General features: G+C 41.2%; 2 protein-coding genes across 3 annotated transcripts; one reads left to right on the forward strand and one right to left on the reverse strand.

Annotated features, from left to right (window-relative positions):
• Window positions 1-2,300: 2,300 nt before the first annotated feature.
• On the forward strand, window positions 2,301-3,464 carry gpr173 (G protein-coupled receptor 173; the record flags this gene model as incomplete). Its single annotated transcript, XM_080444237.1, has 1 exon — window positions 2,301-3,464. One exon carries the CDS (start codon window positions 2,301-2,303, stop codon window positions 3,462-3,464), a length of 1,164 nt encoding a protein of 387 aa, XP_080300363.1.
• A 7,745-nt stretch (window positions 3,465-11,209) lies between these two features.
• Window positions 11,210-18,296, reverse strand: LOC308096918 (histone-lysine N-methyltransferase SUV39H1-like). 2 transcript variants are annotated; one of them, XM_080444437.1, is made up of 6 exons: window positions 18,249-18,296; window positions 16,498-16,643; window positions 15,118-15,783; window positions 13,877-14,023; window positions 13,634-13,763; window positions 11,210-12,618 (listed from the first exon to the last, which is right to left on the reverse strand). In XM_080444437.1, the coding sequence occupies exons 1-6, from the start codon at window positions 18,265-18,267 to the stop codon at window positions 12,485-12,487; spliced, it is 1,242 nt and encodes a 413-aa protein (XP_080300563.1). In that variant the 5' UTR covers window positions 18,268-18,296; the 3' UTR covers window positions 11,210-12,484. The 2 variants fall into 2 exon arrangements, with proteins under 2 accessions (XP_080300563.1, XP_080300562.1); XM_080444436.1 differs by having other exon boundaries at window positions 16,498-16,658; window positions 18,249-18,291.
• Window positions 18,297-23,922: the final 5,626 nt, after the last annotated feature.

The following is a 23,922-nucleotide window of genomic DNA, read 5'->3' on the forward strand; positions in this document are numbered from 1 at the left end:
ACTTGTCAAGACGATTCTATATCTGAAATGTAATAATAATAATTCAAATAATGAATGGTAATAATTATGGTAAAGGCATAATACATATAAATGAATCATTATGGTAAAGGCATAATGATGGTGAATATTAAATAATATACCTAATAATTATAATGTATTTCATTTTAATGTATTATTATATATTTGTATTATTATAACATTAATTAAGGCATACCTATACAAATTCAGACAATGGGATTTGTTGTCTGACATGCACATGCCCACACATACACATAGACAAGCAAAACACAAGGCAGAGTGGTGCTGTAGCTTAGCAACAAGTTGTAATTACTGTGAATTACTGTGATAGAAATACATTAGTATGCCTGCAGTGAGACTATGGGCCTGAGCTGGTTTCTCTGGCCTGTTGCACTGTTACAAAACATAATCATCATCCATGCATTCCTGCCACCATTCCAGAAGCTCCCATCAATATAAATGAGGTCGGTGCTAAAGTCAGTACAAAAACACACACCACATGCACACACACTCTCTCTCTCTCTCTCTCTCTCTCTCTTTCTCTCTCTCTCTCTCTCTCTCTCTCTCTCTCTCTCTCTCTCTCTCTTTCTCTCGCACGCACGCACGCACACACACACACACACACACACACACACACACACACACACACACACACACACACACACACACACACACACACACACACACACACACACACACACACACACACACACACACGTAAATCTAACCTCTAAATGCCTAATCCTAATCCCAAACTTAATATGTTCCTAATTGTAAGCCTAACTCCCATAAAACAACAATTTATCTTGTGAGGACCACACACACACACACACACTTAAGGGAGCGGACCCACAGACACAAGTACATTGATGGAGTTTAAACCACTTAAACCATATATACTGTACTTAGTTGGCAGGGCTCAAACTACGTCTGCTCCTTCTTTCCCTCAACAACAATTCTTTATGTTGAAAATAGTCGATCTACAAGCTTAAAACACGCCACGTTGCAATGCATTGTGAGCTTGTAAATATGCTATTCTTCTTCAGAATGTTTGCTATTATATGACCCGCCCAGAATATGGATGCTATAGCGACCATGTGGTTAATGTTAATGATGATATCTACAGGTATGTATCACTGAATATAGATGATGTAAATCCTTTGTTTTTCCTGTGGAGTAGTGATTCCTTTTTATTTTTATGAAATGGGTTAGAATCTATACTCTCCTCACTTTCACCACACACAAACGAGAAGCTTTTCCACACCCTGACATGCACCCTCACTGTCTCTCAGACACACAGACACAGAGAGAGAGAGAAAGGAGGCAAGGTGGTGTAGCCTAGCAACAAGCGAGGTAATTATGGTGACAGACTAGCTGCTGGCATGCCATATAGCGTGTGGAGAAAACAGCTGATCCGATTGGTGCTTGGGGGGAGAGATGTTTCCGCAGCATGCTACAGCAGATGCCCGTGTGAACCCCTGTTTTGCCTGTTGGAGTGAGCCATTGATTGATTTTGTGTGGGATATTTAATATTCTCAGGCTGAATAATTCAAAGAAACATCAAAGTCTCATGCTCCCTCTCAGTCCCCCGGTCGCTGTAAAGGGAATGGGAATGCAGACTTTAACTCTCCCAGCCTAAAGTATGTGGTGTTACAATTTGATGCAACTTCTGTGCATTTACGGGGGGAAAAAATAAGCTTTTAAGTTCAACCTGGAAACATGGATATAAACTGCGATTGAACTGAGCATGAATTACTTTGGTGGTAGTTTAAAGCACAAGATCAATCAAGATATAGAATATGCACTTCACTTATGTGGCATAGTTACTAAGTAGCACACTTCTACTCTGGTGACGTCATGTTATCAGTTGTAACCTGACTCAGTGTTGAGTCAGCGGACAGACTTCATTTTACCTCCATATATAGCATTTGTGAGTTAGAGTGTGTATGTCATATCTTGAACAAAGTCTTGTCAATATTCAGATGCTTAATGAAATGCCTAATCGCAACTCTTCTGTTTGTTGGTTTTGTAAGGCACTTGGAGAAGACGTGGAAGTGAGGCGTCAGGAAAAAAAAGGACCGCCGAAAGAGGGACCCTTCTCAAAATGGGGCGATGCAGATTGAACTGTCCTGGTTCTATGTGAACTCTAACTGCAAGGCAACCACGAAGACGAAGGCAAGGGCAGCTGGAGGTGGAGGAGGAGGAGGAGGTGGTGGTGGAGGTGGAGGAGGGGTGGCTTTGGCGATAAAAGAAAGAGGAGCGCGGGAGGGGGCTCACACAAGATGGCAAACGGAAACGAGAGCAGCGAGGGGCCGGCGGGACCCATGGGTGTGGCAGTGGCCACCACAGGGGGCATGGTGGCCGGCGGCTCGTCCTCAGCCGTCTCTACCTACATCAAACTGGTACTGCTGGGCTTGATCATCTGTGTTAGCCTGATGGGCAACCTGGTGGTGTCCGTGCTGGTGCTGAGGGACCGGGCCCTTCACAAGGCACCGTACTACTTCCTGTTGGACTTGTGCCTGGCTGACACAATCCGCTCGGCCGTCTGCTTCCCCTTCGTGCTGGTGTCCATCAAGAACGGCTCTGCCTGGACCTACAGCGTGCTCAGCTGCAAGGTGGTGGCATTCATGGCCGTGCTCTTCTGCTTCCACGCCGCCTTCATGCTGTTCTGCATCAGTGTCACACGCTACATGGCCATCGCCCACCACCGATTCTATTCGAAGCGCATGACCTTCTGGACATGCGTGGCCGTGGTGTGCATGGTGTGGACGTTGTCTGTGGCGATGGCCTTCCCGCCCGTCTTCGATGTTGGCACCTACAAGTTCATCCGCGAAGAGGACCAGTGCATCTTCGAGCACCGCTACTTCAAGGCCAACGACACGCTAGGCTTCATGCTGATGCTGGCCGTGCTCATTCTGGCCACACACGTGGTCTACATGAAGCTACTTCTGTTCGAGTACAAACACCGCAAGATGAAGCCAGTCCAGATGGTGCCAGCCATCAGCCAAAACTGGACCTTCCATGGGCCTGGGGCCACAGGCCAAGCGGCGGCCAACTGGATTGCAGGCTTTGGCCGAGGCCCGATGCCGCCCACCCTGCTGGGAATCCGGCAGAACTTGCACAACCAGAACCGGCGCCTGCTGGGCATGGAGGAGTTCAAGGCTGAGAAGCAGCTCGGCCGGATGTTCTACGTGATCACCTTGCTTTTCCTGGTGCTTTGGTCTCCATACATAGTGGCTTGCTATTGGCGGGTGTTCGTCAAGGCCTGCACAATACCACACCGATACCTCTCCACCACTGTGTGGATGAGTTTTGCCCAAGCCGGAGTCAATCCCATTGTTTGCTTCTTCCTCAACAAAGACCTGAAGAAAGGGCTCCTGGCCCACCTACCAGCCTGCTGCAGGACTAAACCTCATCTGCCACGAGAGCCTTACTGTGTCATGTAAGCGGAGATGCTAGTCTGTACACTGAAAATAGTATGGGAGAATAATTAGTGGAGGGCAAGATATTTGGATGAAGGATTATTTCAGTTATTGTGGCCTTTGATTCAATGCAAGACTCATAATGAGTGTGAGTGTAAAGGTGGTAACACAAAAAAAGTAAACAGGTCATTCTCTCCATTTAGACTGTTGAAAAAATATTCTAAAAGGGAAAGAAAACATTTTGCTACTAAAAAAGGAAAACTAATGCATTTATGAGATGTTGCCATTCCCTAGCTCTTGTTAGAGGCAAAATCCATTCAGATTTACACAAACGGTCAAGCAGTAAAATAATAGTAACTATTTCTCTTCATGCAGATACAATTCTAAGGATTGGTTAATTAAAATCAGCGTGATGTCAATACAGTTGCTGCATGTTTACATACAACCAATGTCTTCAACAAGAGAGAGTTGCTGTTTATTAGTTTTGTCTGCAACACAGTGAATATTCAAATTGCCGTTCCAAAACATTTCGTTAATAAATATTAACTTATAATTTTCCAGACTGTTTTCACGGCATGCCACCTCAATTATAATATACAAACAATCTATACTTTGACAATCATACTGTATTAATAAAGAAAGAGATATTTTCAAACAGATTAGTCAATAAATCCAGTCTCTTCAAAACTGCGTGCCAGGGTCCTTAGGCAAATGGGTGGAGATTACGTTACAGTTTGTATTGCTCAACTTGTGCACTCACTTTTCCAGCTACAAACCAATAGGCAGGATGGTGCACTAGGTTAAGAGCCCCCCCCAACTGAATGAAATTCAGTTACTGTCCTATCGAAGTGTCCTTGAGCAAGCATTGAAACCCCACCACCTTCCAGAGTAAGGTGTGCTATTCTGTGCCTGTCCCTGCATTTGAACATTCACATGGAGGTGGCCAGTGAAGGTATTCCTGCAGAATACTGCAGCTTTTGACAAAACAGACTGATTCTCTGAAGGAATGGTAACACCACTACTTCCTCTGTCTGCTTGAATCAAAGGCACCAGTAATAGTGCGATTTCTTTTTCATTTCTTTATATATATATATAACATAATTCACACACATCTGGTTTCCATGAGTTGCTTGTTTTATTTACTTGTTCTGCTATTTAGTCACTTTTGTTTGTCTAATCCATATCAATATAAATATTACTCCTCGTGTTGATGGGAAAAGAAACAATGACAGTTTTTGAGATGACAGCAAAAATCACAAACTGGAAATATGAATATGTCTATGTTCCTTCTCGAATTTGGTCAAATAAGGCAACATATAAGAAGCTATAGGCCTACATGTAAACTTGATTCGTATCAATGAGAATGAGTTGGACAGAATAGAGAATGACATCAGTCAATCATCTGGACAAATATGGGTTGATACATTTACGTTTTTATGTTTTAAATATAAATTATGGAAATGTATGGTGAATTTTCATTCTACAGAAAATGGCACAACAGAGGTTCCTCAATAATTGACACTATGACACACCAAACCAAATCAGTACAATTAACCGAAAAGGCTTTACTCACAGAGGATACTTACTGTTGACTGCAACTTTACTCCCATTACGTGGGAAGATTACAAATATCAGACATTCTTAAAGCCCCACTTGATATGTATAAAAAATTGCGTAGAACAGGAGTCATCTTAAAACACACTTCCAAACCACACTAACACCCTTGTCCCATCTGGAATTTGGACTGTGCAAGAGGGGTCACAACAGGAAATAAAGAGTAGAACAGGGAAGCGTTTCTCAACAACTGGGCCAAAGACCAAACACTAGACTAGACCATGAGATGCAGACATGCAGCGTTCATGCAAAAAATGTATCCAAGTAGGATCACCAGCCAATTGATTAAAAGAAAGATCCCTATTAGGATAGAGATGATCACAACATGTGGGCTGAGTCCCTGTAACCAGCTTGGGTGCCAGATTTTGTCAAAAGTAGAGGTGGTACATAGAGAAACTGCTCCCTAACTAGAGGACATGGGTTCAAGTGTGGCCAACTGAAGTGCCCTTGGACAAGCATTACATTCCTAACGAGCTCCATTCAGTGGCTCATCATACACTCAGACAGTCATATAAAAGGTGCCAGGTGAAAAGATCATTCCTTCATGGCAACCAATACAGTATCAAAAAATCTTTTGGGGAAAATTTGGAAGAGCAAAATGTAGACAATTAGGGCAAAGACAAAGTGTATGTACCATTGGCTTGTAATTTCCATTTATTTACTGCTTTGTAAATAAATCATCAAATTATTTTAAATGGCCATACAATTGGTAAAGCTCCATACAATAGTAATTAAATAGGTATTACATATCACATCACTGTACAGTTCATTCATTCACCCAAAGTTGCATTTGGAGGAATTTTGGAATTTAGCAATCACTATTATCCAGATTGACTCACAAAGTGCAAGGTTGGAGTAAGTGGCAATGAACATTTGTCTACCAACAACAGCGTGAGTGAGTGAGTAGCAGTGAGTGACTAGCATCCGTATTTCGGGCATGTCAGTATAGGTAAAAATGTCCTAAATGTTTTTTGAAAGATTTTGAAAGTATAGGGCATAAATGGTTAAGAGTGAAAAGAAAACAAGTATGCGCTACAAAGTAACTAGGATGAGAATAACTAGGACGTGCACCATCAATACTGTTCATTATGTGGCCCTATTGTCATCCCCTGCCTTCTGTCTGACTCTCAGATTAGTTACTTAACTTTGTTGTGATCTTAACTGGTGATTGGCAGGCGATACAGTTGTAGGACACGCCATCCTGCTTTCTGAGAGCAGCCCTGACTAGATTGAAAGCAATGAAATATCTAATTTTGGGTCAATTACAGTACATAGCATTGAGATTCACGTTGAGAGCAATTTATGAAACTCTTTCACAAGGTCTGTTCATTTACAGTATTGGTCATGGACAGAAAGGTTTACGCCCGACTAAAAATGTGGGTGCCATGTTCCAGACCCTTTCCGGGATCAAATAAGTGCTTGGTGCAAATGTTTATTGAAAGCCTCCACTACATGCTGATAAGAGGCCTACAGCTCTAGATATTGACTGGCATATAATCTACAGTTATTTAGCAGAGTTATGAAGCTAAAATGGCTGCCACTGCAAACTTGCAGTGAAACCATATAGCTTATCTAAAACGTCTTACTGCACCTAATGACCTCTTTCAGCCAGTGAGTTGAGATTCAGAAATGAATCAAGTAAAGTCCATATCAACTCTTTTGAGAATGTGAGATATTCTAGTAGAATACTGCTTATTTCTAAAGAAGAACATTTGAGTATCACTTCACACAAGTCTTAGGCTATGGGGGCACAATTGGCCTCTTACTCTTTTTGCACGTCTTGATAAAAACTGACCTGTGTTTCTTCCTTCTTTCTCTCTGAAAATGAGGTTTGACTTGAAGTTGAATTCAGACTATAGGAAAAGGACAGGACATAGAGATTGTAAAACCTAAGTGAATGTCTGCAAAAATGACATAGCCCTTAAATGTTGAGGGTAAACTTTGTGGGTTTCTATGTTTCTGATTGACCCCATTCTTAAGCTGAGACAGACAGCATCCAACAACAATGGAAAACCACAGAGAATTATCTTTATTTTCAGCAATATGGCCTTAAACTCCTTAAAAGAAAAAGATAAACAAATGCAAGAGCTGAGGATTATGTCTCTTCTGTATCCATTTCAAGGTGTAAAAAAAATGGGAATGATTCCAAGTGAGGGGGGAAACACAACACTGTGTATACTACTGTACTTAAATTTGGAGGACATATCACTCTTCCCATCACAACCTTAAGAACTTTGTGTCGCGGACTGAAGCAATGATGGTTAATGGATATAAATGAAACATGCTTAAAATTGTCACACAGGAGGGTCAATGTTGCCACAGAGTACCAAGGAAACTTATCAAAAACATCTGAAGGATTTAAAAAAAGCCCTTCTTGGAATAGAGTGGACTTATTTTTTCTCATTTTATTCCCTTCCTCATATCAACTTGGAGAAGGAAAGAGAACAATGCTTGAAAAAAGAAGAAGAAAAGGTGTGGGTTTGAGGTTGATGTTGGAGAGGATGGGGGGAGACCAGGACTCATTTTTGATAAGCAGACCAGCCTGAATGCCTTTTAGTTGCTTCAGGCAGACTATCTTTTGTAAATTAAACGTGACAACTGTAACATTTAGTGTGTATTATATGGACATCAACCTAACTTTGAAATGCAATGAGACGGAGGCGGTTCCTGATCATCGTATTTTTACTATGCGTGTGTGTTTCTCTACGTAAGTATGAATGTGCGTTTGTGTAGATGATGGCTGGAGGGGTGAAACAGGGGGAAATGAGAGGGGGAAATATGGCCAGATCTACATGCATTTTGAAGCTTTCACTCCTGCAAATGCTTCCTCAGTATTTCTCATTCTACCCCTATTCCTGACCAAGAGAATTGAATGTGCTCTAAACCAATGAAGTTTACTCAACACCCCTTTATTTAAGATTGTTAACACGTTATAAATTGGGCTTGATCTGAAATTAGACTTTGCTTGTCCATATAAAAAAAAAAAAGGTATCTGAGATGTGGGTGGTGGACAAGTCAAACATGCATATTGGTTTCATTCTGAATGTATCAGTAAAGAATAAAGAAATAACAGTTTTGGTTTATGAAATTGAGATTTTGCGGATCAACTGAAAAACATTTGAATTGTATTTGACATTTTGAATACCTTGGCATTTCATTTTTACATGAAATCAGTATTCTAAATGCCTTTATTTTTAACCTCTGCCTTTTGTTTAATAATGGCTCTGACAGCCCAGAGTTAACCAAATACTAGTTTCATACATGAATGTCTAACTGACCTGTCTTACCAAATTTGATAAATACACACAAAAGTGGAAATTTACAGTCGCTATTTGTTTTCAATCTCAAAATGCAGCTTTTATGTTTCAAATTGAATTCCGTTTACTTTTAATCGTACTTAAATGTCAAAAATAAAAAAATAAATCAAAACTCAACCTGCAGTTAAATATCAAACAGTACGAAACTAGAGGCTTGAATTTACCAAAGCTTATATCTTCTGAACACTGAAAATCATGGAGGCAAGTTAGAAGGCGTGGTTTCCTTTTTTTCTGTATTATAAAACAAAAAACAAAAAAAACTGGTTGAGCTGTTACGCATGTCTCTGGCCATTTATGATTTTGTTGTTGATTTTGTTAAGAAAAATAAATCTTCTTTGAAAATATCTGGAGATTATTATGATTTACCTTGGCAGTTGTCTGATCTGCAAGCCTTGTGTAATAAAACTGAGACATTATCATATGAAAAGAAAAACTATAGTATGATTTACATATTTACTGAACAAAAACAGTACTGTAATGCATTATCATGTATCATTTGCAGGTTTATTTTCAAGAAAGGCCAATTTTCCATAAATCAAAACATAATGAAATGAGCCTTTTATTCAGCGTGAAAGGCAGTGCTTGATGGGTATTATCAGTGTGGATGGAACATACGTATATTAGACCAATGAAGATTGCTTGATTGATACTTCAATTTGTCAGATAAAATTTACAATCACAAGGACATATAGCGATGATAAATTCCTGTTGTAAACATTCTTCATTCTTTGATACATTTGAATTGTATTTTTTTGTATGGATTCCCCTATATTCATAATCTTGATGCAATGAAAGTGTTCCGTTCAGTGGAGGAACTGTTTGGTCATTCCATTTTCAGAGTGGCAAACATCTTTCAGGATAAAATGGTAATCAGAGATGACAATATATATCCTTGGCTTAAATAGGACTTGTTTAGTTAAAGGTAGGGTAAGTGATTTTCTTTGGTTAAAATAAGTGTTAAATAGCTCTATATTCTGATAGTACTCATTGCTATAGTGTTTGTTAAGTAAAAGGAGTCTCCTTGTCTCTCCAGCTCTTTATAAAACAGAAAATGCATTTTCGTTTCAGTTTCATTTCCAATTTTATCCAATCAGGATAGAGAACTCAATCAGGATATAGATTAAACAAGTTAAATTGGAAGTGATGACACTAAGAAATGAGCAGACAAAATTGGAACTGGAACACTATAAAAATGAAGCTTAAAAATGTGTACTTTCTCCTGATTGGCTGAGATTTTGACACCTACCGGAAAATGTATTTTCTGTTTATTAAAGAGCTGGAGAGACGGGGAGACTCCTGTTACTGAACAAACACTCTATAGCAATGATTACTATCAGAATATAGTGCTTTAACCTTTTAACAAAATACTTTTTGTTTTAACCCAAAAATTTCACTTACCCTACCTTTAAGTTAGTAGATTGCATAAACCTACAGATCATACATACAAGTTTGTTAAAAAATAATCAAAGACACAGGACTTATTCCCATTGTGGTCCTCTCTCAAACAAGGTAGGTGGCAACCCACATACAGTATATGCGGCCGTCATAGCTGTAATAAATAATGAAAACCAATTTTCATCTCAAAGGAATACACAAATACATTGTACAAGAAAGAATTGCCTGTGCTATTGTCCTTGGAAAGAGCTGATGATATGACATACATGCTGTACGTCTGACTGCGGTGTTGAAAAAAGAAAAGAAAGTAACGAACGTATCTTTCTGTCGGCTTGTTGGGAGAAACTATAACTGAAGGATGTCACACTGCAATACCCAGTATGGTCAAATGAGCCAGACACTGGCCTGTATTCCATTCATCCAAGTGTGTGTTTTCCTGGTACGTAGGCTTACTTAAGGAAACCCCTGATCCTCTCAATCCAATCAGAGTCCATGCAACAGCTGTCTGTATCAGCAGAGAAACTGCTAGCCTGGCATGGCCAGACTAATATATATATTTTTTGCTGTGGCAGATTTGTCAGGTTTACAGGCTAGGAAACTTCTAACCAGGCTTCCCCTAAAGTCACTTGCTAATGTACAGATGGACTAGATTCCGCATGTGGGGAATGGGACTCTGTGAACTAGAGCAGACAGTCTGGGGATTCACAGCACTGTGACCCAGAGATGACAGCACAAAAGCAGTTAACCACTTAAAAGCCTTGTTTTATAATTTGTCGTACAACAGTGTCATGTTGTAATAGTGGGGAAAAAAAGATATACTAGCTCACGTGCTGTGAACTTGTAGATATTTTATGAAAGTATTTGAAAAATAGGGATACCAGGTTGAAAGTGGTTAAGGCCTGCTTACAAGAACTTCTAATGTGAGACATATCGGTATAGAGGTTCTTATGTGGCAACAAATAAAGAGCTATACTTGATTTCCTGAGCCAATAAGCACCATCCTTGTGGTTTTATCCGTTTTAGTAAGAGACCAAAAAGTATTATAACAGAGGAATGCTAGTGCCATAGCTGCCCCCAATGGAATTATCTTAGATGATATTAACTGCTGTTTCATTAACTTTAAGTGTTCTTTAAAGCAGTTTACGAACATATGTTTTCCCCACATGATAAGAGGATTTTTCTGTAATTATTGCAATGTATGGGCGTAAATAAGTTTTCAATGATGCGGTGGATGTCATATCTATTCAACAGCTCCATCTAGTGGTACGGTGCGCTAAAAACCAAGTGTGTGCAGGATTTCTTTTTGGACACTATAAACCTATGGCATTGCCATTTCACTATATACACTGTATAAACCTTTACGTTACAGTCATGCCAGTCATTAGACTAACATAATTCTAACTTATTTGAGGGGATAATGTTGCTTAAAGAAATTACAGTTAATCTCTTGATAGCCATTTATTTACAATGTTTGCAAGGCCATAGTAATTCATAAAAATAAAAAAAACCTAGAACGCTAAGATATCATGGTCAAGCATACAGTGATATTGTACAGAGACTGTGGTATGTTAATGAGAGAAAGGAAGATTAATACCATTATTCCTTCCTTAATGATAGAAGAGGATAGAACATATCCCATCGTTTCAACAATGGGATTGTTTAATGTAGTCCCTCCCCTAATCCCCTCAATTTTTTATTGAGTGCAAACTAATGAAAAAAAAACTATGTGTTCCTATAAAACTGGTTTCAATTTCAAAGAGATAGCATGGATTTTGCACACTTTCAAAGGCATAAAACAAACCAAGTAGTATTAAAAAGAAGCATTGACAAAAAAAGGTACATTGATATTTTTCACCTATGACACATTTATAATGCAGGGTGAGCTCTCTACATACAAAGGAACCCCATTAATCTGAACATCACCGACATTCAAGCTTTTAAGTAGCAGTGGGCATTTCAGAAGTTTTTTTCTGCAATTTCAGAACATTAAAAAAAAAGGAAAACAGGACGGATGATTTAATTAAGAAGGACAAATCACTGACATCTGATGATAAACTTGTTTAAATTACAAGCCAAAACAAATGTTAGCACAAAAATTCAAATGTTGAATGTTTAGAAAATGGGTTTCCAACCCCAACAATCTTAAAATAATAGCTGGCCAACAATGGAATAAGAGTCATGATTAAAAAAATAAAAAATGCCAAAGTTGCTTATAAAAAACAAGGTGACAATTGGCGCTACCATCAAATAAACAAAAATGGACTTCCATCCAATTCCCATTTCAGGCGGTGTCTCCCCAAAAGTAAAAGAAGAGAGTCAAATCTCCCTTAATTCATCTCAACCAAATCCTAGAATGAATGAGCTGCTCAACTGACACAGTGGATGACAATGTTAACAGGCATACGTTTGGCTCAGAACAATTCAATATAATAATTGTTATGCAAATTCTCACATAAACAACCTGTGGGTGCAAACAGTTCATTTCTTGCACATTGTACAAAGAGCAACCCCCAGGTTTTGCTTGATGACATGACAGATTCATGTCTTGGTTGCTGTGGGTTTTAGTTATGAGAATGTTCACACATGTTCAACCAATACATCTAGAGTGGATTTCTGCATTCAATATTAAAAATAAAATATTTATACAAAAATGTGTAAAACTATCAACATTTACAGACAGCTAATGCTGTTCTTTTCCAGTTTTGGAGGAGTTTCTCTTTAGAACAGGTACTTCCTGCAGGTGTCCGATCCACACCTGCACTCCACTCGAATGCGCTTTTTAGGAGAGCTCGGGAGTCCCGCTAAACTGAAACTGGAGTCCATTCTGGTGCTCTCTGTGTCAACTGGATCCACTGGAAACACATCAAAATCATACTGCTCAATTTCTAGCATGTATTGTTACTATTGTGAAATCAACAAATTGTCTGAAACTGTCACCAAATTAGGACCGTTAATGACTTGTGATTTAATTACAACAAATAATTGATTGATCATTATTAACAGTCGTGTTTGGAATATCAACCAACTAAAAAATAAGGACTATGGCAGTCATTTTTGCACATCTGTGTGAATATAGTTAATAATGCAGGTTTACATGGATTTATTAACTGAATGTGACTAACTAGTCATTGATTAACTACTAGGATGTAATCTCTCAAGAACAGATTCAGCGCTGCGCTTGAATCTGTCAGTAGCCGTGTTGACAACCCGTGCACATTGGCTACAAGTGGGCGTGCCATCAGATCAGGAAGCAGAACGCGCTTTACCCAATCAAATGTAGTGGGCGGGATTTACATGTGTGCGGCTCGTTGCCCACTGGAAACAAACCGAAACTCATTTAACAATAGCGTCCTCGGAGCCGACAAAACCACGGAAAGTTAGTAACATTTTAACTTGCTCTTTCATCATAGAAACAAGTGGGCTTATAACCAAAACGATCCATGTTCTTTGGGAGAAATGGTGTTAGTGTTCCGTAGAGAAATATTGTTAGTGGGAATGAAAACATAAGTCGCACCACCGGAAGTGGAAGGCTGAAGGCAGACCAAAACCCCGGTTTCCCTGAGCACGGGTCCTCCGTACAGCTCCGCCCAGAGTCAAATGAACACGGTTACATACATGTAAATACCTGTATGTACTCTTTGCTTGCTTTGGAAAAGACTTGCCACCCAGTCACAGACCGTCGTTTAAATTAGGGATGGGTTAAAATATTTTGACTACTCCGCCAACAGCTGACACAAACACCACATTATGGCTTCAAAGAACAATTTGTGAACCTTCACCGTGTGTAGTGTGCACACCCCTTCATCAACGAGAAGTCAAGCTACAAGATATATAAGACAAATTATATTATCTTAAAAACACACTTACTTTGCATCTTGTAGTCAAAGGTGAGCTCCTCTCCTGCCCGAATTGGCCGGGTTGAAAACAACGCTATTCTTGGGATCCTCTCATCAATGTTGTCTATAAAAACATTGTATACCTGCAAGTTGGGGTTGCACTGCAAAAGAGAGAACGGAACCAGTCAATGACTTGTACATCAAAACTTTCCATCTCAAGATGGGCAAAGAAACTGCGGTAGCGCCCATTGAACATGAACTGCAGGAGACTCACACTATGGTTGACAAAATGTGAGATGTTGCCTTGATGAGCAGCGTCCACTGTGTAGACGTCTTCCACGTAGTCCAGGTCAAACAAGTACGTAGAGCCCTGGCGATCATACAGATGACCTCTCTTCTCAGCTTCATCTGTTGTGATGATCTGTCAGTGGCATGACAAGGTACAGGACTTCTTTACAGTTAACAATTTAAGGAGGGGGGGGGGCAGTTCTGCAGGATAATTTCAGGAAAGAAATGTAGCGAATTTCAAAATGGGCTTATACTCTTACGCTGTGTAATGAAAAATAAAATAAAAGATAAATTACCCCACACCAAGTTTCGAGTTAATCTATGGCTGAATGCAACAATACTCATTACTCACTGCTGCTGGAATTATTAAAAAAGGATCATACCGGTGTCACTACATGTCATATATATTTTACATACTGTACAAGTAACATTGTGAACCAAAGGTTCCCGAGCCATGTGGCTCCTTCCTAGTCCATTCATGTTGAAAAGGTGGTAGGTTAGGCATTGGTAATACTTGCTCCCTTGTGAAAATACACTGTTTATTTTCACTAAAATCCCTGTATTACTCTAGTCATTAAATTTCACTTAAATATCAAATATCTTCCGCTTTCCATGCTAGAAGCAGTTTCTGAAAGTCCCCGCTTGATGCAACTGGACCTAGACAAGTCTTCTAGCTTGCCAAAAGAAATGACTCCCCACTGTTTTTCTGTACATTTTATTTTACTGCCCCTAGTATTGATGATCTCATGTATAGTATGGTATGTCTTTATATGTCTTGATGAATTGAATACAGAGGACCACAATGGAAACAAGCCCTTCAAGACTTTCTGTGTTATCCTTTTAGCATTATTGTATAACTGTACCTCTGTACTTTTTGCAAACCGTTAATAAAGTAATCAATCAATCAATCAAGATGGAGCTAGCTGCAAAACATCTTTTTAAGAGACTCTCTGTGTATCTGTACTCAAGACTCAATAACGTATGTGCAGTGAACTGCAGTTCAAGCTGCAAACTTGAAAAATCTAAAATAGAATTTAGGAACAAAAATCAACAAATGGTCAAGATTTGTGCACAACATATGGCTGAAACCTCAAACAAACATCGACAAATACTGACACCGGAATGGTCGTTAATATTTCAAACATACCCAGGCCAAGACCCCGTCTATGAGGTACTGGTTCAATCAGAACCCCGTTTTCAAGCAGAACTTAACTGAGTAAAACTTACCTCTCCCACATACTCCATGACAAAGGCGTTCTTCCTAATATGCTGCAGGGTGCGCACGCCCCAGCCCCGTCCATTCTCAGTCTTAAAGATGCAAAGGTCGTACTGGATGCCATGCTGCACAACTCGGTTGGGACAGTCAGGGCCGCAGCAGCAACAGGAGTTACACTCGTAGATGGGCTCACCCGGCCGAATCCGCACCTGCCCCCGGTCACTGTAGGCCATGCGGTGCAGGGCGGCACCTGGGCAGCAGCCGTTAACAGGCTCCTCCAAGCAGTTCTTACATTCACAGCCTACCGCCATCTCGTTCAGCACGATGCCTGGGCCTACCTTGCAGTTGTTGATGTAGGTGAAGTCCTTGGGTGGGCCCTCAAGGTCCACCTCGTTCAGGACAAAGATCCGGCCTGGATGGTTGCGGGTCTTATTCATGTGGTCCTCCCAACGCTGGAGACTCAAGCGATGTTTGGCTTTTTGGGTGAGGACCAAAGAAATGTCCTTGCCCAGTCTTTTAGGGATGACACGTTTCTTTTGGCGTCTCAGCTCCTGCTCCAGGTCCTGGTGAAACTCCTTGATCAACTTGCCACATTTGAGGTTCCTCTTGGGTTCCCAGGAGTTATCGGATTCTGGGTAGCCCCTCCATTTTACCAGGTACAGTTCCTCATCCTGGACCTATAGCCATCAAAACGCATTGTTCAGAGCAAACATAGAAAAAGAAAAGGGACCAGTCAAACATTATTTCCACAATATAAATACTGAGTTTATTAATATTATTAAACAGTTAAGTAATTATATTAAGACAGGGTAACTTTAGAATTAAACGAATTGGTACTACTCTATTAACAAGGGCTATTTTGTGTTTTAGTTTTAATTTGTTTTTAAGTTTTTTGATTCGGTTTCATTTGAGTTCTCTTGTTAAATCTTTCAACATCGTTTTTGTTTTTTGGATAGTTTTTTTTGGATAGTGGATAGTAGGAAAAACAGCCATAAAGTGATTTGCATGAATCAAATGGTAATGTTAGAAAAGTGTACCACTTGTATGGAGAAATCTGTAGGCCAGTCTGTCCATAAATACAGTATTTCTCCATGAAGGCTTTAACAACAACAACAACAAAAAACACTCAATCAACACTTATGACCCACTACAAGTGTCTTTATCGGCAGAGACCCTTCCTTCCTCCCGCGTTCTTATTTTACTTTGTTTGGGACGTTTCTGGGCAACAAACTATGGATGGTAGGTATGCGTTTAGCCGGCGAAGAGAGACAACTGGGAATGTTGAATTTACAAACGGCAACAGACAAATCCCACTCAGTATACCTTTAAAAAAGAAAAATCACTGGTGTAAATGTATCATGTTAATGTCATTAATACACTTGACAACTCACCTTGTCCTTCTTGTAATCGCAGAGGAATTGAACTTCATAGTCGTTAAAGTTGTTCTTGTTCACCCTTAATTGTTTGCAGTTTACCCTCCGACGGCGACAGACATCCTCAAGGTCGTCCCAGGAAAGCTTGCATGGCACGACACAACCTGGCAAACTACTACCTGCAATAACACATGTGTTTAGATACAATTAATGCAAGGAACACTACTACCTGCAATAACACATGTGTTTAGATACAATTAATGCAAGGAACACTACTACCTGCAATAACACATGTATTTAGATGTTAAAACTAATGCATGGCACACTACAACCTTCAATAATAAATCAGCTTATATAATCTAAAGCACGGAACACATAAATTACAAAAAACAAGTGTGTTTAGATCATCTCTAATGCATGGAACACTACAACCTGCATAAACGTGTCTGTTTACTAGAGTGGTTCTCAAAGTGGGGTTCAGGGACCCTCAGCGTTCCTTGGGGGGGGTTCTAAATGAACCCTTAGGGTTTCTGTTAACTCTGAGTGTACACATGGGCTCTCAGGGTTATTGGGGTCCTTGAAATTCACAGGCTTGAGAACCAATGCATTAGATCACAACTACAAACCTAAAATGTTAAAATAAGCTAATGTACGGAGCACTACAACCTGCGATACCACGTTTGTTTAGAGATCAAACAATTCATGGAACAGGTCCAGAAGCAGGAACAAGACAGTTAGATCAACTGTTAAGATCAGCAACTAAAGAGCTGGGAGGTTACACCGACAGTGGTGGCCTATCAAATTCCGCGACTACACAATTTTCGTCACGAGTCCTCACCGTCAAATGAATAAACAAGTTACAAATAAAGTTTCAATCCACACCTCGTCATCTCTCAAAGCCGCGAACGCCGAGCTAAGTGCAGTAACAACGTTTTTGGACACACCGAATGTATCCCAAATGTCAAATTAGCCTTCGTGATTTTGGGGATAAACAATTACCTCAAGAACAGATATACAATTCGTGTAATATCACTTATATGCCAATATTTCATTTGGCTGACCAGTGAAACGCTTTTAAACCAATTTATCGGCTTTTTCCCCGTAGTTAATTACTGCACTTAGGCTCTGCAACAAGCTAGCGTGAATTTGAGACCCACGGGGTCACACAATTCGATGGGTAACAAAACGTAATGTAACGTCAGTTTTCACATTTGCGCTCGAATAAGAATCGCTCATAAAGAACTGGCAGGTAGTGGATATGTTAAACGACGTCTTGTATCGAGGCTAATATATGAATAGACCTGACGTTACACAAGGAAGCGCCATGTTTGCTCTGTATGGACCTGTTACAACTTGGCGCCTGAACTTAGCGGCGCAGCATTTAGCCGCAAGAACAATCCCACGACCACATATTCTAGATTAAACTAAGAACTCACACACACTAATGCAAAGGTCACCTCTTTTAAGACACGGTACCGCTATTACGGTGTAAAGGCTCACAGAACGAGTCTGAACGACTCAAACCATCAACAACAACGATCGAGTGTCTTTCTTTCTGCGCGCACTCTTGTTGTTGCTTCTTCTTCCTCCTCCATAAAGTCACCATGTTGACCCAGCCCGCCATAATGCTCCACAACTATACTACGATCACTCCAACAGAGCCGATCACCACTCCGTGTGTGATCGCGGCCTTTGCGAGGCCAAAGACAAACACACGATACGACGTTCAACCGAGTACGAATTCGATTATTGTCGCCCGAAAACTTTACCTTTCAAATTTTCCGCCATCTTCGCGCACAGCCGCCAAAACACTACGAGTTACATCGGGGCAAAGAAGGTCTTCGCAGTGTTGCCAGATTTTGGGAGACAAATAAGCAACCGGGTCTATGAAAACGAGCCCAAAAGAAGCGACTACTAGGCAACGGCTATTCTCTAGCCGATCTCTAAGCTCAAAACGCGCTGTGAGCTTGTGGATCTGCTATTTTCAACAACAGAAAAGAAAAGGAAAAAAATCTTGAAAAAGAAAATGGTAATCTTGGGATTTAAAAAAAAATAACATTTTAACAACACAAATGTTGTATGGTATTTGGGGGGGGGGGTCCTGGCACAAGCTATTTTCAGATGGGGGTCCGTGGACAAATACGAGAACCACTGGTTTAAACAACATTAGGAAATGAGCCCAAATAAGCAAATACACTTTAGAAACAAGCCCCAAAAACCGCAAGCCGCAACTTTACAGAACAACAAACCCAAAGTCGCTTATAATAAGCAGACATGGCAACACTGGGTCCTTGCAGACGCAGTGGTTCCAGGCGGCTGGTTGGATGAACGTATAGACTTACATGCCTTCCCTATTGGTGGATACGTATGCACGTCAAGAAATTAGAGACACGGCTTCCTGGTGAAAGGGACGAACAACACGTTGCTCTCTTAATCATCGTCAATGATGTGACAACCATGTCTAGACTACTAGTTGTTTCCATGTGAATACATTAACCTGGTGTGAAAGTCTAGTTTCGATTTACTGTAGTTTCTGCTGCGCGGTGACCGTATCCGGTCTACAGCCCGCCTACCTACTGTATCCTCTTCTATGCACTCCTCGTGCCTGCGCACAGTCCACAAACCATTTCCGTATCCGCCATTATAGACAAGTGACCCCCCCCCCGCCCTTTTCAAAGCAGTCTCTCGTGCCAGATGTTGGTTCACGCAATTTTCAAATGCTTCTGCCAATGTAGCATTCAGGAGCTGTTGAATAGTTGTCTGGCTTGAGGGACTAACTGCAAAGTGACAGGAAAACTGTCACTTTGGGGGCTCAAATGTAAAACCGGGGGCTCAAATGTAATGACTTTTCCCTTTGAGAGGGGGGGGGGGTCCTTTTTGTTCGACCAAAAGTCCTTCAGGATTTAACTTCCGATTTAGAACAAAGTGTGTTTTTTTTACCAGGTTGCTTGCTCAACACTGTCTCTACACTTTTTCATCATTGGCCTTCAATCCTTTAAGCCAATGGGGATACTTCCCCATACTCTGAATGACGGGCGTCCTCCCATGCTATGGGATCATAGCCCAGAACAAAGAGTGTGGTCGTCGCCACCCAATCTGGGAACCCATCGCCAAATAAAAAGGAAAAACTGCGTCCTCTGCTGTTTTTTACTTATACATTTGGCTCTGGGCGGAGCTGAACGGACGACCCGTGGTCAGGGAAACCGGGATTTTGGTCTGTTTGTTTTCATTCATTCCCACTAACAATATTTCTCCACGGAACACTAACACCATTTCTCCCAAAGAACATGGATCGTTTTGGTTATAAGCCCACTTGTTTCTATGATGAAAGAGCAATTTAAAATGTTACTAACTTTCTGTGGTTTTGTCGGCTTCGAGGACGCTATTGTTAAATGAGTTTCGGTTTGTTTCCAGTGGGGAACGAACGGCACACACGTAAATCCCGCCCACTACATTTGAGTGGGTAAAGCGCGGCCTGCTTACTGATCTGATGGCACGCCCACTTGTAGCCAATGTGCACGGGTTGTCAACACGGCTAACGACAGATTCAAACGCAGAGCAGAATCTGTTTTTGAGAGATCAGTCGCCACCAAACAAACTATTAAAAAAAAAAAGTGTGGTCGTCGCCACCAAGCAAACTATGGAAAGGCAATCTTGATTGATTGAATACTTTATTAACAGTTTGCAAAGACAAGGAAGTACAGTTCAATACAAGGTCTGTTTCCATTTTCCTTTGTACTCAATTCATCGAAACATTTAATGACGGACAAATATACACTACTATGTAAAAACATCATATAAACGGGTAGAAAAATGTATAGTAAACATTTGGGGGGGGGGGGGCTTAGGAGTAGAACAAATGTAATCCCTTGTTAGAGCCAAATCTGGGTTGAACGTGATTTGTGGAGCTCCCTCTGGTGTTATGATTGTGGACAATGGACATCATTGACGTTTTTGAAGTAGTTCGACAGGTACAGGGGTGTCTTTGTGGTGTAGTGTATCTTGCAGACCAGGCCCATTGCTAGTTGCTGTGCTCTGTCCTCTACCTTGAGCCATTCCACTCTAACAAAGTTAAATGAGTTGATGTAAGGCCAAGCAGTAGCCTTACCAGTTAGTTTTGGGATGTTTGGAGCCTTGTTTTTAAGGCCTTGGGTGCTCCTGCTAGAGTCCTTAATGTATTCTTACTGACTAGAGAGGAGATCCTGTACAAAAATCTTGTTCTTTGGTTGACTTTTTTGATTACCTTTGTTGCTATTTTTTCACTGGAAAGATTTGCCTCTAAAATGTAACCTAGGTAGGTAATTTCCTTTTTTCTTGTGATCACATTGTCACCCACTTTTACTGTGAAGCCGTTGGCCTTGCAGAGGTTTATTTTGGACCCAAAGAGAATGGATTCAGTTTTACCCAGGTGTAATGATAGTTTGTTATCAGCGAGCCAGGTGCAGATTTTACTGAGTTCAGAGCTAAGGGCTTTTCCAACCTGCAATTTGTCCTTGTCCGAGACCAGCAGAGACGAGTCATCCACGGACAAGAACAAATTGTAGTCACAAGCTGATGTCATGTCGTTTACATATATTAGGAACAGTAAAGGCCCTAGTATGCTTCCTTGTGGAACGCCACAGCTCACTGGGAGGAGGGGGACAGGGTTCCCGTTCATCCCCACCACCTGTTCTCTCTCCTCCAGATAGGATTTCATCCAATTCACTGATGTGCTATCAAAACCGATTGCTTTTAGCTTATCAATCAATATAGAGTGATTTACCTTGTCAAATGCCTTTTGGAGGTCCAGCATAACCATGCCGCAGTATTTGCGCCCACCTCATGTTTGATGTGGTCGTTCAAATAGAAAAGGCATGTGTCAGTGGAATTTGGGAACCTGTTTATTAAAAAAAAAAAATGTTTTGGGAGAAAGGTGACAAAAAGCCCATAATTTCAGAAGGCTTCCTCTCTTCATCATCAGCTGAGGTATGAACCAGGTGTCTGCCCTACATCACCAAATAGTCAGAATGTAATTCACCTAAAGACATACTGAAATGTAGTCCTGAAACAAGACAGGCAGGCGCAGTGTGCACCTTTAAAACCTTTTTATAAAATGGCTTTTAACTAGGGTTAGGAATTGTCCCTTTTTTTCTCCTCTCTTTTTAACAAAAAAATAAATAAAGAGTTTAGCGTTTAGCCAATTATCTTTTACCCCCTTTTTCTCCCCAATTTAGTCGTTATACCAATTGATTCCTCCTGTGTTGTCACTGCTCTTGTATCCTACTGACTCACCTGCCAGTGAGGAGTCCCCACCGGGAGGACGTAGAGCCCTTGTCCTACTCCTCCCGCCCAACACTCGCTGACAGCCCCAGGTTCCGCCCCCAGCCCGTAGTACGCGCAATGATCAATATCACCCTCCCCGCTCGGCTTACCTTCCCCGAACACGGGCCAATTGTGTTCGCATAGACGCCTGACATAGCCCGATGCACCACGGTGGATTTGAACTCACAACCTCTGTGTTGGTGGGCAGGGAATTGTCCCTTCTATGTTTCATTTTTCTTTCACTTTGCTTGTTTGCTGTTCTTGTATGTGAAGCACTTTGTAAACTTGTTTTTGAAAGTTGTTTTTTTACAAATAAAAGGGGTCCAAACACCAATCCCAGGGTGCTCAAGGCATGTGCCAGGCAGTTGGCAGCAGCATTCCAGCACCTATCCAACCTCTTCCTGGACCCTGACGCTGAAGAAGTTGCCCCAATTCTGACCTCCTTGCAGTGTCCTGGTGTTCAAGAGAGGACACCCGAGCGCTTTTAATGACTATATAGTGAGTGAGTCACACCGAGTGGTAATCAAACCCCAGTCTCCCACTCGGCAAACCGACGCACAACCTACCGTGCCAATAGAGCTAAGCTCGATTGGCAGAGATGTTGCAGCCGGGTTTTGTCCAGGGCACTACATCTACCCCCTCAGTTTTTGGGACTACGTCCCTGTGCTTCACACTTCAAGCATGCATCGCGACCTTCACACTGCACAACATCCTTCATGTCCCTCTCGTGAGAACCTCCTCCATGTCCTGCCGACTACACCAGATGCAGTGATTCGCACTGAGCGGGACATAAACCCCAGTCTCCCACTCGGCAAACCGACGCACAACCTACTGTGCCAATAGAGCTAAGCTCAATTGGCAGAGCTGTTGTGGCCGCGTCTTGTCTGGGGCACTACATATAGGCTGTCAAGATCTTTGAGATTCTGGTCCTGCAGCACCCGAAGCCCCTGGTGAGTGACTCCCTGGACCCCCTGCAGTTTTCATAATGAGAAAACATTGATGTGAATGATGCCATCATCTAGCTACACGCACCTGGAGAGGCAGCGTAGCACTGTCAGTCATGTTCCTCGACATAACCAGGACTTTCAACACTATCCAACCAAGTGGAATACTGCTTGGTTGCCTGGATTACGGACAACCTCACCAGCAGACCTTAAAGCAGGACAGTATCTTTATCTGCCTACCTCAACTGCCAGTGTTAAGGTACCAGTTCCTAACTGAGCACATAGGGTCCTCTGCACACATCTCTACCTTTCTATAAAGCCCTCAATGGCATCTGTGAACAATCTGGTGTTGAGGGAGAAACACACAGAGAGCAAGGTTTTTGAGTGGAATTGAATAAGGTGCTCTATCGAAATTGCCTTTAGAGGTCAACATGGATTCCATACCCCCAAAAAAACATATTTATTTTAGGCAGGGTTAGACAATGCATGGAATGCATGGAATGACAATGCATGCAATGCAGGAATTTGACATCAAAACCTTTACTTTTTGGTAAATATAAAAAAGTAAAGTGTTATTTTTTTATGGAAACTAATTCCTATAAGTATGCCTATTGTATCACTGTGTTTAGAGCCTTACAGTGCAAAAGAGAAAACAATGAACACACCTTTTGTTGGTATGTGCACTAGCTGTCTGACAACCCATATAGCTAAATCAGAGCTTGCTTGAAAAGCTAGACAGCATTATGTGGCCCTTGCACCCTCCAGCAGGACCTCTCTGCTCTTTCTGAATGTATTGGGTGCATCAATTTATCCATTGATTTAATCACTTTTGCCTTAAAATAAAGTTCCACAACAATACATTTCATGAATGGGAGACCCTGAAGATTAGGGGGAAAAAAGTTCTGTTTCGTTGTAACTCGGGTACAACAACCCGGGATAGGGGTACCTGAAAATCTGAGAGTCCCTCCTGCTAATACACACAAACTCACCCTACTGAATTACTGAATAGGTTTCACTTCTCCCCTCTCTCTTCACCACCTACAGTAGAAGTCTGTACTAACCATAATCTAACAAAAAAAAATATTTTTTCAGACAAAATCTGAAATGAGGGTCAGCTGCCTATCAATTTGGGGGCCGTGACATGACAATGTTCGAGGACCACTGCACTATACAAATCAGAACAGCCATGGAACAAAAA

This window comes from Gymnoscopelus braueri (genome assembly GCF_963280865.1).
Source record: "Gymnoscopelus braueri genome assembly, chromosome: 12".
Classification (NCBI taxonomy): Eukaryota; Metazoa; Chordata; class Actinopteri; order Myctophiformes; family Myctophidae; genus Gymnoscopelus; species Gymnoscopelus braueri.

Excerpts from the sequence above, each read along its gene's own strand:
- LOC308096918 (XM_080444436.1), bottom strand. Across the intron at positions 13,764-13,876 it reads CACATTTTGTCAACCATAGT|TGCAACCCCAACTTGCAGGT; the intron begins GTGAGTCTCCTG and ends TCTCTTTTGCAG. Across the intron at positions 12,619-13,633 it reads CTTTGACTACAAGATGCAAA|TGGATCCAGTTGACACAGAG; the intron begins GTAAGTGTGTTT and ends ATGTGTTTCCAG.